The following is a 14,506-nucleotide window of genomic DNA, read 5'->3' on the forward strand; positions in this document are numbered from 1 at the left end:
TGACCACAATAAATGCATAATCTGAGATTAAGGCGTCTTTGGCGTTCACTGGGGGTTAACCTAGCACGACCTAACTGCATGGGCTCGTCAACAGGGGTAGAGGAGGACTCACTGGAAGGTCTAGGTCTAACAGGAGAAGAGGGAGTGGGTTGACCAGAAGGGGGAGCTATGGTACGGGACCTGAACGACCTATACTGACTCCTCTCCCTCCGCCTCTCCCTCAAACGATTGTCTATACGAATAGCTAAAGAGATAAGGCCCTCAAGGGAATCGGGCTCATCCCGAGAAGCTAATTCATCCTTAATTTCCTCTGAAAGACTTTTCAAAAACACACCCTTAAGTTCGGCCTCCCCCCACCCGCTCTCAGAAGCAACAATGCGGAAATCAATGGAAAAGTCTGCCACAGACTGAGAACCCTGGGAGAGGGAAAATAAGCGTTTTGCTGACTCTTGACCCTGAAGAGGATGATCAAAGATGCGACACAATTCACTAGAAAATACCGAATAAGAGGCTAACACTGGGGACTCACTATGCCACACAGCAGTGGCCCAGCGGGAGGCTTTCCCGCGTAACAGATTCATAACAAAGGCTATTTTAGCTCTGTCAGTGGGGTAACTCGAGGGTTGCTGGTCGAACACTAAAGAACAACGTAACAAAAAACCTCTGGCGTTACCTATCTCACCTGAAAAGAACTCAGGGTGAGGGACTTGAGGCTCTCTGAAGTGGGGGATAGGAGGAGAAGGTGAAGGATCTACTGAGTGTGGCTGATTGTTAACAGGTGGAGGCTCTGGAGGGGGGTGGTGAGGCTGAGTGGCTGAGAGTAGCTGTTCAGAGATGTTGGAGACCTGTGTATTGAGAGTCTGTAGAGATTGCATGATACCTTTGAGAATAGATTCGTGCTGGCCAAGTCGCTGTCCTTGATGAGTGATTGCTGTTTTGAGGGTGTCCGAGTCCGCTGAGTCCATTTTCTGGCCTGAGTCTTCTTTTATGTGTTGGTAATGGCTGAACCCAGGATGCGGAGACGGATAGCAGTTTAGAACAGGTTTATTGTACAGGTAAGTGGAAACAGGAGGGGTGAATCCAAGAGTCCGAGAAGGAGAGAGAGTGCTGGAGCTGGCTGCGGTGATCTGGGCAGGAGGCACTGGAAGGAAATGGAGAGGCACGTTAGAGGTGAACAAGAGGATGACAAACACTAGAAAGTACTCAAAAATCTCAATGGTAGAAACACTGGTGAACTTCTCTGGAGGAATCTCGTGAGAGAAGGAGCCTGGAGCTGACGATTACCGTGAGGTAGGTAAGACGAGACTCAGGCGCTGTAGAGAGCCGCAGCAGGTCTTAAGTAGCGCTCCTGATGAGTGATACGCTGCAGGTGTGAACTCTCCACAGCACCGGGGGGAAGGGGAGGAAGCCTCAGGGAGAACACAGGAAAGTTAGCAGCCAGTCACAGCCTCCGGAAACCGGAAGTTCCACAAAAATAAAACGACTAAACAAAGTAAAACACCACATCATCCAGGCTTACAGTGTAGACCAGTGGTTCTAAACTGGTGGGTCAGGACTCAAAAGTAGGTTGCAGGGCTGTTTTCAGTGGTCCTATGCTGACGTGTTCATATACTTTATTTTACATTGTTTTACTGGACAGGGAATACATTCTGTTTTTTCCTGAGATCTTGACCTAAGTATCTTGTTATCTTGGATGGAAATATTAAGAAAGTTGGTTTGCTTCTGATAATGTCTTATTTTCTTACAATCTTTTTTTTAAAAATCCACCATAATGTACATTATTAAAAAAATCAAAAGACTGAAATGAAATGCTTGCATGCATGTCCTCCTATAGTTTGGGCCTGTCTCAAGGTTCAGTCATATGTTTTGTTCCATCCAAGGTCTAAACTGCCACATTTTTCATTATATTGATTTTGAAAATTTCATAAATTTAGGTTGCAGTTGATATAACGAAAGTGGTGGTGGGCATTTGGTTCTTTAATGCATTTTGTCCACTTGTTACGCCTAGTCCATTTTGAGGGGACCATTGGGGGCATTTTGTCATATTCTGTCCACTTGAGGGCGCCATGTAAATTAAATCCACTTTGTTGGCACCCCTTAAGAACACTTTGTTGCATTTGTCCAGTTGAGCACACCCTAGAGGGCACTTCAACACATTTTGTCAGCTTAGAGGGCACTTTGCCATATTCTGTCTACTTTGGGGGCACCCTAAAGGGCACGTCAATGCATTTTGTCTACTTTGAGGGCACCAAAGAAGGCACTCTGTCATATTTTGTCCACTTAGAAGGCACTCTAGTGAGCACGTTGTCCAATTTTGCCTACTGTGAGGGCACCAAAGAGGGTGCTTAATAAAGAGTGGTCCACTTTGAGGGCACCCTAGAAGGCATTGTAACACATTTTGTCCACTTAGAGGGCATTATAAAAGGCACTTTGTCATGTCTAGTCCACTTAGAAGACATCCTTGAGGGCACGTTAATTAATTCTGTCCATTTTGAGGGCTCCAAAGAGGGCATGCTGCTGCATTAATTGACTTTGATGACACCAGAGAGGGCACTTTATCATATTTTTATACTGCAGGGCCATCTAAGAGGGCCCTTTCTCAGCTGATTTTTCCAAATATGAGGATGTCAGGTGGGGCAATTGCCCTCTACCCTCATTCTGAGTCTGCCAGCACCTGATAAGAACACCTTTAAACAGAATCAAAACATTTTCACTGCTTTAGCTTGTAATTTGTTTCTTACATGACTTTAAGATGTCAGTAAGCCCATCTGGTCTTACTTCAGGTCCAAGGTGGGCTGCATCCATTTACCTTAACTTACATTACATATAAAAACAGAAAAGAAGAAAAGAAACCTTAGATATTCAATCAGCACATGAATAATATTGCTCTTCTTAAACTATTAGGTCCATATATGCCAAAATAATACTTAATAATTCGTTTTGTTGCAAAGATGGGATTGAAGACCTTGCAAGAACCAGAAGAAGAGAATCAAGAACCAAATATAAACCAATTAAACATAAAACTTAAGAAGCCTCAAGCCTGTAGGGCAAAAACTCATCATTTGAACCGTTCAACTGGCTCATATGAGACTGCTAACAGAAAGAATATGTCTGACTTTAAATTTAAACACTTTGTTGTAATGTGTTAAGCTAACTTTTCCTCTAAATCCCCACCACTGCAGGAACAGTATTATCTCCTTTCAGGGCTGCCTGGGTTTCAGACAGCTCGACTCTGAATGCAACACAGGCGCCGGTGTCTCCTCTCTGTGTGTCACACTGCATAAAATCTGGGTTAGCTGGAGCGCAGCACCCAGGGGAGGCGCTTTTCCCTCTCATCCTCTCATGTCTCCCTGCCAAACGGACACGGGGGTGGGGGGTGGTGTAGTCACAGAACAGTAGTGCAGTGTGTCAGGGCCTGCGGCGTACAAGACAGAGTCCTGGTTAGTTTAACCCCAGTTTTTTTTTTTTTTTTGACACATGCAGGGTCATAGCTGCAAACACTTCACACTCAGGGATGTAGCTGTGAATGCTCCATCCCTGCACAGACACAATCACTTCCTCCCACTGTGTCTTTTCTCTCTTGGCAGATGTGTCTCTCTTGGATCAGGCGCTAAGGAATTCCTCCCCTCCTGTTTGTGGGCACCAGGGGAGCTCAGACACCTGTTGCAGCAGAGAGAGAGAGAGAGAGTAGATAATTGGAGTGTTTTTTCATATTTCAGGTGACACTTTGAGTGATTTTCTTCAAACCTCTCACACATGTCGACTCTTACTGAAGGATGAACTGAATCAATGTTGAGGCCAGAGGGCCACTGTTATTAGGCAGTGTGTCCATCCCTTGCTTGTGAACCCAATCTCTCTAGAATGCTTTATGGGATTTTCTTTAAACGGTGCACAAATGCCCAGTCTTACTGAAGGATGAATTGACTGCTTTTTGGAGGTTGCATGTAATGGATTGAAGAATTATTAGTATTAGGGAAAAAGATAAACTCTCCAGGAAAAAAAGTGCACTACGGGAGCCACCACAGTGTTTTTAAATGCATTATCTTTGGGATAGAGGTTGATAGCGTAGTTATCTTGATACTGCAAAATTGTAATGATGGATTATTTTTTACATGTCCAGAAACAAAATGCTGAATTTAGATTAGAAATGGATTATTCATGACCAGGAAACAGCTTGCTTTTGTTATTCTATTATGAAATATCAAGTTTTAAAATTGCAGCAGGGTTAGTACTGATTGCATCAGACTCTGAGAGGTTCATTGCAAAGAGGTTATCAATGAAACACGGCTTCATCTGAATTTCACCCTAAAAAAATGGAGTGAAGATGCTATCTGCCAGCCCGACACCTAATCCCATGGTAAAACATTACATAAGGAAATGGCCTTTTGATTTATCTCGATTACAGGCTTATTATTTTGTTATCTTAAGATAACATGACAATTAACTTGTGATATACAGACCATAAAAGAATAATCCAAGCATGGCCTGTCTCAGCAATAACTTTAAATGGAATCAAATGTACTGAGTTATTGTGTTGTGACTGCTGCTGTATTTTAAAAAGGAGTCCAGATCCATCTGTAAGAAAAGCAGAGTTATGAAAGACATATGGGATCATTAATATTGGAAAAATCATGAGCACAACTATAGCCACTAGTTTTAAGCAAGAATTTAAGAAAAACAAGTTGTCAAAGATTTTAATAAAAATATTTATCTTATATGTTTGAAAGATTTGGTCTTTAGATGATTTGTGGCATTGACATGTGGCCTTAGAGTACTTTTTTTTATGTTTTCTCACAATTTCAAAATCGACTCTGGGGCCACACTGAGTGCAAGTGGAGCTGCTGAGATCTATTACTGATGTCCCCAAAGTCGTGTGACACAGACAAGCAGTAAAGGCAACACAGTCTGGAGGAAAGAGAGTCAGGGAAGCACTTGGGGGAGAAGCAGTGGCAAGACGTATTTTAAAGTACTCACTGGTGTTGATACTTTGTTAGAGTAATTGATACTGAACATGTACTTTATAAATGTTTATATATAGATAGTGTAGTATTGATACTTCAGTCAGTTTGGCACCAGCAGCAACAGGTGTTAGTGGAGCATCTGGCCTTTCAGCACAGGCGCTTCCACGTGCATGCTAGTACTGGACTGTCCTGGAAAAGTGAATGTTTTTTACTCCAGTTTTCCACCAACACAGTGACTGGTGAGTTCATGTGAATTTGTACGCAGAGACAAAAGTCTTGGTACACAATAAGAAGTGCGGCAGTGCTTCTTTCTTGATGCTAAAATGAATCATCCATAAAAGCTATAAGCTGTGAAGAGGACAGGAGAGCCCACCGACAACTGATGAGAAGTCCCAGTATGCCGGGGGGTAAAATTTAGAAGTTGCGTTGCTGCATACCGATGCGTACCAGCCCACTTAAAGCACAGAGCAAGCAACTAAAGTGTTGAGAACAAGCCGACATTTTGAGCACAAACAGTGAAAATCTAAGAACAATATGGCAGTTCTGAGCTCAAAAGCAGGTTTTTGTGGAAAGTTTGTAAAAAAATTAATAAGTAATGCTCTCAAAACATTAACATGAGCTCTTGAGTTTTGCAACAATAATGACTCCATAATGGCTCTTTGGGTGCTCTGGACGAGGAGGATTAGTTGGCTTCTGTCCTTTGTATAACCTTCATTTATCTTTCTACTGAAGGCATTTTACATTTTAAGGCCTCTGCGCCAGCAATAGCCAAGGTGGGAGTGGCCCAATCATCAACCCTGACTTGAGCATAAACTGATTGAATTTGGAGGTCATAAGTCAAAGGTCGAGGTCATTGGGCCTCATTTTCATCCCTTGCTTGTGAACTGTGTATCTTGAGAGTGATTTAAAGGATTTTCTTCAAACTTTGCACAATTTTCATCGTTGACTCAGGGATGGACTGAGGTCATGAGTCAGACAAGGATGATGGGCCTCATGTTCACCTCTTGCTTCTTAACACAATATCTCAGCAAAGATTGGATGGATTTTCTTCAGAAGCAGCACAACTGTCCACTCAACTAAGGATGAGCACCTCTGATTTAGGGTATATTCAGGTGGTGAAGGTGGGTATTCTATTTTAGAGCTGCAATTTCTACTAAGGTTGGATACTACTTTCTGATGTGCCTTGAACCATCTATTTTAAAGTGTAATTATCTCTATCAATGCAACGGTAAGTGATACCAAAACTGTAAAACTACAAGAGATCTTCAGTCTTACTTTTTAACCAGAAGCTAAAACAATAGACAGAGCACTGTCTGAACTGCAGAAATGCTGAAATGTTGCCTACTTATCTATGCAATTTAGATGATATGTGGGAGTTTACCAGATTTTTTTGGTAATTGAAACAAGAAATCACCCTATATTAGGTATCAAGGGTGTCTATTTGTTACAGAGGTATTGAGACAAGTACTGATATTGTTTGTTCTTTCATAGTATTATATTTCAAATCTAATATCACAACAGCTCTTAATCATGGACTGGATTCGTACACCTGTCTTCTGCAGATTGCTACTTTAATTTTTTTTAAAGTGATCCTAAAGATCTCAAACTTTTGATGTTTCTGTAAAGGATGCTAAAAGCTCTAACAACAGCAGTATAGTTCTCCTTTATATATACTTTTGTTGTCCAACCCTCTCCATAGTCAAGAGTGAACTTTAAGCTCAAAGAATTCTAAATATGAAGGTCTTGCCTGTTATATGTTGGCGACTTGAGGGATTGAAGATAGTTTTATAAGTCAGTGGTAAAAACAGAATACTGCATTTTGTAACTGTTGAACTTTGTCCCTGTTTGTGTGCCTTTTATTTTTTTCCCCCAACTAAATAAAAAATGTAAATTTTGTATAATTTTGGTAACTTCAACTTGCCTTTTTTGGGTGGATGAACCTACGAAACTATCTTTTGATATTTCTTAAAATGCTAAGAACTAATGCTTTGGTAGCTAATAGAAGTGACATGATTAACAAACTTAACTTAAAACAGACTATGATACCAACTCTTAACATGTATTGTAAAGTTGAAATAAATGGTTTGTGTGTGTGTTTTTTTTTTAATAAAATGTTAATAGTGCTGTATTGTTTACATTTATTAAGGTTGAGTACTGTACTTTTGCTATATTTAAGAAGAAATTACAAAAATAAACTCTGTAATGTCAAAGTGAAAACATATTTCTACAAAGTCATATCAAATGACAACCTATAATGTAAAACTAGAGAGTACACACTGTAAATAGTCACACCCTTTAAAGTGACTGACTTTAATCCACAGAGGTCCAGCCAATTAGTCCCACAACTGGTGAAATGGGGATCACCTGAGCACAGTGATAGTAGTACAGACACCTGTGTCTTGACGGTCCAGTCACTGATCAATCAGTATTCCTGGCTACCATTACACCATGAAGATAAAGGAACACTCCAAGCAACTCAGAGAAAAGGTTATCATAAAGTAGGAAGTCAGGAGATGGATACAAACAAATTCCATGGCACTGAAGATCCCCCAGAGTTCAGTTAAATCCATAATTAAGAAGTGGAAGAAATATTGCACATGTGTAAATCTGCCTAGATCAGGCCATCCTCACAAATGAGTGACCATGCAAGAAGGAGACCAATGAGAGAGATGACTGCTCTAGAGGCTTTACAAGCCTTAGCAGCTGTGATGGGAGAGATTCTGTATATGACAACTGTTACCTGGGTTCTTCGCCAGTCAAAGCTATATGGGAGAGTGGCAAAAAGAAAGTCGCTGGTGAAAAAAATGCAACAATATGCCAAAAGGCATGCAGGAGACTCCATAGTTAATTGGAAGGAAGTTCTTTGTTTTTTGGCCATCAGACAAGACACTATGTTGCACTGCACATCACTGCAAGCACACCATCCCCACTGTGAAGCATGGTGGTGGCAGCATCATGATGTGGGGTGGCCTCTCAGTAGCTGACCCTTTAAGGCTTTAAAGTCAGACAGTAAAATTAATGTGGCAAACTTTAGGGAAGTCCAGGCGGACAATCTTATTCAGTCAAGACATCTAGGACTTGGAAGATTTTTTTTCCAGCAAGACAATGACTCTAGGCAAACAGCAAAGCTAAACAGAAATGGTTTATAGACAACAAGGTGAATGTTCTGGAGTGGCTGAGTCAAAGCCCAGACCTCAGTCCAACAGAGAATTTGTGGCCGAACTTTGAAAGTGCTGTTAACACCCAATCCCTGTGCAACCTGAAGGAGCTTAAGCAGTTTTTCAAAGATGAATGGAGTGACTCAGTGCTGTAATTGCAGCCAAAGGAGCATCTACGTAATACTGAATTGAAGGGGATGTTTATTTATGCAGGCACTTAATTTACATTAAATATTTTTAAATTTACATTACTTTGTAGAAAACTATTTTCACCTTGACATTAAAGGGGGATTTTTTGTCAAAAAGAAAAGCCAAAAGATTATACTGACGATTGATTCATAAAATCAAAAAGATTTAAACACTATAAACTCAACAAAATAGTGTATGAGTATGTTTTTTTTAAACATATAAATAAATAAAGGTCACTTTGCTCGTGTATTTTATATTCAGTGCATGTTTAAGGAAATGTACAATCTTTATATATTTTATTGTTTAGAAAATTAAGGCTCTCAAACAATTTTAATTTTTAATGAGAATTAATCTCAGAATTTCCATAATTAACTGTGATTAATCTCCTTTTCAGTGCATTTTGAAACTTTGCTAATTGGCATATTTTTGTTTCATTTAGGATTTTTGAATCGAACTAAGCCTAATTGAATTTCTGTTTGAACAAAGACCTGCTTTTATTTCGAAAGAAAACAAGGAACTTAGAGCGTAGGACATGAACTTAACCACAGAAAAAAGGAACTTGTCATGGATTGAAGAGGAAATAAAGGAATGCTAATGAGTGAAATGTCTTTTGACTTTTCCTCTGCGAGTTTTTTTTTAAAAGGGTAAAGGCACATTAAGGAGCAACAACTGACTTTTTTTACATCAATGCAAGGCTGCAGGGAGACTACAGTGAAAATGTGCTGAAAGAGACAATGATACATGTGATTAATGCAATTAAAAAGATAAAGCACTAATTATGAACCTTTCTCTCATTATGATTGAAGAGTCAACATTGATAGCTGTCAGAAACTCACAAGGAAGTGGCTTGGCGGTAGTGTAAGCTGTGTTTTTAGGATGGCTAATGGATTATACAGTCTGTTATGCTATGATGTTACTTCCAGGGACTTTTGTCACACTGTCACCACAGAAGTTGTGCTCTGGGACTGCTGCTGGATAGTTGTGGATATTTTTGCCTCATTGGGCATGATAGTCATCAAGTAGCTGCATATAATTTTGTAGCTCCAAAGTCCTTTAATGCAGGTCTTAAATTCTACATCTGCAATCCAAATCAACCAATCATTAAATAAATATTCATTTCAATATTTATAAAGTGTTATTGAAATCAAATGACCAGTCATGATTTCAGCAGTGGGACACATGAGAAACACATGTACTCACTTCAAAATCTGTTCCATTGTTATCATAAGGGAGAATCCATGTTGCTCTTGAATTTTGCACATTAGGTGTGCGGCTTGCACTGGATTATCATCCATTTGGGACACATTTGCCTCCCTCCACAGAGTTACTTTGTCTCCAGCACCATCCTGCATCAATAATAAATCACATTTTTGAGTCTATATGATTATCACCAAAAATCTTAGCTGTGGAATTGTGGGGTGGGGGAGGCTGTTTCTGCAACAAGTAGTTCAACACTGCTTACCTACCCCCTGGCAGCAGTTTAGCCATCAAAGAAATAAGTAAAGGAATCATAGATCGTGTTGCAAATGGTCTCTTTTAATTTTGTAGGGCGTGGGAATATTAATTTAAGCTTGTTTCATAACTGGTTTAGAAGTCCTCAAAGTAGCTTTAAATTGAATAATTACCGTTAATTCTGTAAAATAATGAGTGTCAAAGCACACACATTTCTGCCAAATGTTTTTTTGTTCTTGAGGTTCCCCTGAATACACCCATACCTGACCCCCTTTCTAATTTCATCTCTATCTCTGTCACATTTCCCCCTCAGTCTCCTATTCCAGCTGCAACCGAGCTTCACATTTGAGCTGCAAATCAGAATTCCTTTTGTCCAAACAGAAAAGTGCCCCGAGCAGCCGCTGAGGACTGGATGGGATCTCGGGACTCCCATGGCCTTACTGCCATCCAGCCGGCACAGCCTGCAGCCTGTGATTTTACAGTAAGTGTGCACAAAAATGCTTGTGTTTGTTTTCAAACCTCAGTAACAAGAACGAATGGTGCACTTTGAGCTGGTTAATGTGGTGGTTTAAAAAGAGGGGGGGTTAGTTTGCATATTCTGAATTGTTTTCATCCCCACCACAAGTAGTTAATTTTTAAGCAATACAATCTGATGTAAGTCTGGGCATGGCTGCGGCAGATTTTCCCAACCCCCCTCTCTCAATCCCTCCCCAGCACTCATACACACACGCGAAACACACGCACGCACACACACACACACAACCCTGCTGCTCCAAAATACTTTTTATACAACGGTGGGGGCTCCGGAGAATCTAAGGTGGCCATATTTGATAGATTTGTGTCGGGCTCTGCAATGCAGAAAGCGAGAGTTGTCGCGTGTGATCTCGCAAGTGACAGTGACACCAGGCAAGTCTGTCGGATTCGTGACTGATCCGGACTTGGAGAGAGAGGGAGAGAGCTAAAAAAGAGAGGGAGGGAGGGGGGCAGACAGAAAAGAAACAAACAAGTAACAATGTAACTTACATGCAGCCACACACCCCTTTTTCTTGTAACAATGTGTACGTTTTTAAGGAGGGAGGGGGCGCGCGGAGGGAGAAAGAGAGACGGAGAGAGATAGAGAAAGGAGGAGGGGGGTGCGTTCTGAAATAATATAGTCAGCCATTTTTTATGTAAGGGGATTTTTTCTTATTGGGGGGGTTGTTAAAAAATAAATATAAGAGGGCGGCCATCTTTGTTGCTCTGCCTAGTGTAAAATATTTCAAAACGCCCCCCACTTTTTTCTGTGCCGATTTGAATATTAAATAAATATCACACATTCGAGCAAGAATACGCTTTTTTGCATACAAGGACGGACCCAATGACAGGAATATAATGTCCTCTCCTCTCCGGTCCTGTGAGGAAGACGAGGGCATGGTGGTTAATTCCGAGGGAGGAGATTTTGATGAAGAAGACGACGACGGAGACCTAGACGAGAACGCAAGCGACATAAACTCGCCGGCGGCGCCTCGGGAAACTGCAACACCAGCCGCGCCAGGTACAGTAAAGAAAAACTGGCGGACAAGTCGGGTGCGCGCGCACGGGGTAAAAAACCCACTTACTGGCACTAAAAAATGTGCAGAAATGGCTTGTTAGGAGTATAGCTGCAGTTTGAGCTCCATGTCTGCTCCTTTACTTCCAGTACGGTGCAGCTGGAAGCAGCGAGGAGACTGGTGCGTGCGTAAAAAATAGAAACATACTTACTAGACGATATTTAAACAAACAGGCAAATGTGTCACCTCCTAAAACCGCTACATGTCCCCGTTATGGCACGTAAATGCTGCCGGAGGTGCCATATTTTTTCTTTTACTAGCTCGATAAAAGATGAGCGCGCGCTTTTAAAATAAGCACAACAAACTGCAAAAACACACAACCGGCCAAATGTGCGGTTCTTCTGTGTTGTTGTGAGCTCATTTTCTCCCGCTCCACTTCCTCTTCACCTCCTGCACATCCCAACAAAGTTTACACCAACTTGCCACCGCTTCTGTTTTTGTTCCCCACCATCAAAAAGTTGTCCCTTAAATCCCTTTTGACAGCTCCCAGACATGTCATGGCATGTAAATGAGCTCGGTCTGCGGGGTAATAAGGTCGCCCTGAAGGGTATAAAGCTCACGGCAGGCATAAACATGGACTCCGCTGGCTGGAGGCTACATATATTTGATACCCATCATGGGAGGAGATGATGCGTTTTGCTGTGCAGACATGAAAGCTGGTGTGAAATCGCGGTGTGAGACAGAAACTTGCCCCCTCACTACCCTCATTGTCTCCATGACAGGTCAAAATAGGACACTGCTGCTGCATGCTGCTCACTTTGAGGCTAGGAAGATGTGACAGTTTAGCTCATTTTAAAGCTTTGCATATTAATTAGCTACATGCCAATCTTATAATATGAATAATCAAGTCATTTTGCGCAGCGTTCTTGTGCTGCAGGAGTTGCTTTGTCTGCAGTATTGATCTTGTCAAAACGTGATTGACTGGATGTCATTCTGGAAGTTTCTGTGTCAGTGAAGCTGCCGCGGTGAAGGTGCTCAAAGTAGAGGCTGGTTAACCACACTGCGATGGTAGAAGTTAAAAAGCAGTGCAGCAGACCTGGGGTTCCAATTTAATCATAATAACTTGCACTAATGTGGTTAAGAAACAGTGCTGATGAAGCAGAAAAACTTGAAAATCACTTTGCATGTGTAAATATCAAGAAAATGTGACATTATTCAAAAACAAATGAGACACACTGTGTCATATTTATGAATAATACAGGAATCATCTATTGTCTGCATGTAGGCTTGATAAGCTCAGCTACGGAGCCGCCGCCATGCCGGTGCCAGACAGATAAATTACAGTCGTGTTTAATCCTGAGGAGGACCTTATATTTAACCCTCTGACGACCCCCAGCTGCTGTGGTGGTCGGGGTCCCAGTGTGGGAATAGCACAGCGGCTAAAAGAGTCGTTCTAGTTCGCCGCACCGTCCCGCTAGCTGGCGGCCTCCGAATCACCGAGCCCAGCGTGCGTGCCGTCGCCGCCTCCGGCGTGTCTTCGTCGGCTGCGCGCAGCACCGATAAGCGGGGGAGCGGGGTTTGTTTTACTGGACGGGGGTGGGAGCGACGAGGAGGTGGTGGTGGTGGAAGAGGAGGTGGGGAGCTGTTGCTGCTGCTGCTGCTGCTGGTGGGTTAGCGCTCAACAACAAAGGCAGGCAGACAATAAAATGAGAGAAAATGCAGCCTAGCATACAGGCTGGTTGCATGGTGGAGACCGCAGCCCATATTTCAGTTCTGCTTTAATGCTCTGTTGCAGTTTGTACATTGAGGCAGAGGCTGCTGCTGCTATATCTCTGTAATACTCCAAAGCCGGGTCAGGTTACAGGTTAAATTGCTTTCTTTGTGGTTGTGATATTGCACAGGGACCTTGGGGAATAACTGGCCTGATATTTTCACATCACTTTCTCTTTGCAAGCAGAGATATAAGACGTTTCTTTTAGAGGCAAGCTTGAGATTTTACCCAGATAAAGGACAGAAGTAGGAGGCTTAAATTATTTATTCCCTTAAATCTAAAGTGTTTAAAGTGGAGTCCCAGACTTCTTGTGTACAGGTTAGGATTTATGAATGTTTCACCAAACGTCATCACTGATTGTTTGTTAGCAAAGTTTCGGGTCACACTTAAACACCATAAACCAATTACCTCCATTCTATGGAAAACCAGCTGTCAAATCTACTTACAGCCCTCCAACAAACTGTATCTAATGTAGCATGTGTCACAATTCAAGAGAGGTCAGAGGTTCCTGAAGCCACCACGGCTATCACGCAGCTTTTGTTGTGTGTAATTATGTTCAGTGGGGATTATCACAGGGAGTGGGGAGGCGTTTGAGAAGATTATCGCTCATCTGATCTTTCTTTCATGCTGTCTTCGACCCCCATCTCTCCTCTGCCTTTTCTCCCAGAAGAAGAGCCAGAGATATCGGACAGAGAGGTCCCAGTCAGGAAGAAAGGGCGACCGAAGAAGAAGGACGCAAAAAAGAAAGAAAAAGAAGGGAAACCAGCCAAAGCAAAAAAGCGCAAGAAGATTGTAAGTTAATGCTGTCATGCCTTAGATTTTCTAATATTAGAATCTTTATTACTTGAAGTATCTCTCCCCTCCTTTTTTATTACTCCAGGACAGCGATGTAGAGAGAGACTCGGACAGAGAAAGAGACTACGGTGACAACTCGGACAGCTTTGCCAGTGACTATGGCTCTGGAGAAAAGAAGAAGAAGAAGAAACATAAAGAAAGGAAGGAGAAGAAAACAAAGAAGAAGAAAAAAGACGATGGGGACCGAGACAGCAGTCAGGAGGAAACAACAAAGGTAAGAGTTATTTATCTAAGTCTAGTTTGATTTGATCTGTTACCTTCTGGCTCTGATTTGTAGTTTCTTTGCAGCAACCGATAGAGCAGAAGACTTCAGCCCAGCTGGCGAAGGAGTGGGGTTTGGAGGATGTTGATCATACCTTCACAGAGGAAGACTACAGGGAACTCACCAACTACAAAGCCTTTAGCCAGTTCATGAGGTAAGGAAAACTTTACAGACTTGCAGCTGCATTGTTTTCTTTTTAATCTAATGGAGGTGCTGCCGGCAGATTTACTTACTTAATGTTTGAGCTTACCTGATGCAAGTCATAAAAGAGCACTTGTTTTCTTATTGCAGTTTCTTATTCTTAAAGGAGCTTGTTTGTGCTTCTGCAT

At 41.9% G+C, this 14,506-nt stretch overlaps 1 protein-coding gene and 1 long non-coding RNA gene across 5 annotated transcripts in view; one reads left to right on the forward strand and one right to left on the reverse strand.

Annotated features, from left to right (window-relative positions):
- Positions 1-1,028: 1,028 nt before the first annotated feature.
- On the reverse strand, positions 1,029-1,424 carry LOC121504103. The gene is made up of 2 exons (XR_005991434.1): positions 1,285-1,424; positions 1,029-1,141 (listed from the first exon to the last, which is right to left on the reverse strand). It is a non-coding gene; the product is annotated as an uncharacterized LOC121504103 (long non-coding RNA).
- A 9,498-nt stretch (positions 1,425-10,922) lies between these two features.
- Positions 10,923-14,506, forward strand: part of chd3 (chromodomain helicase DNA binding protein 3) — a 68,076-nt gene continuing 64,492 nt past the window's right edge. For 3 of the 4 annotated variants that reach the window (XM_041778981.1, XM_041778978.1, XM_041778980.1), the window contains exons 1-4: positions 10,923-11,294; positions 13,728-13,852; positions 13,941-14,129; positions 14,204-14,331. In XM_041778981.1, the coding sequence (XP_041634915.1) occupies positions 11,132-11,294; positions 13,728-13,852; positions 13,941-14,129; positions 14,204-14,331 (605 nt within the window). In that variant the 5' untranslated portion in view covers positions 10,923-11,131. The remainder of the gene's footprint in view (positions 11,295-13,727; positions 13,853-13,940; positions 14,130-14,203; positions 14,332-14,506) is intronic. The other variant, XM_041778979.1, reaches the window with a different exon arrangement.

This window comes from Cheilinus undulatus, linkage group 22 (genome assembly GCF_018320785.1).
Source record: "Cheilinus undulatus linkage group 22, ASM1832078v1, whole genome shotgun sequence".
Taxonomy (NCBI): Eukaryota; Metazoa; Chordata; class Actinopteri; order Labriformes; family Labridae; genus Cheilinus; species Cheilinus undulatus.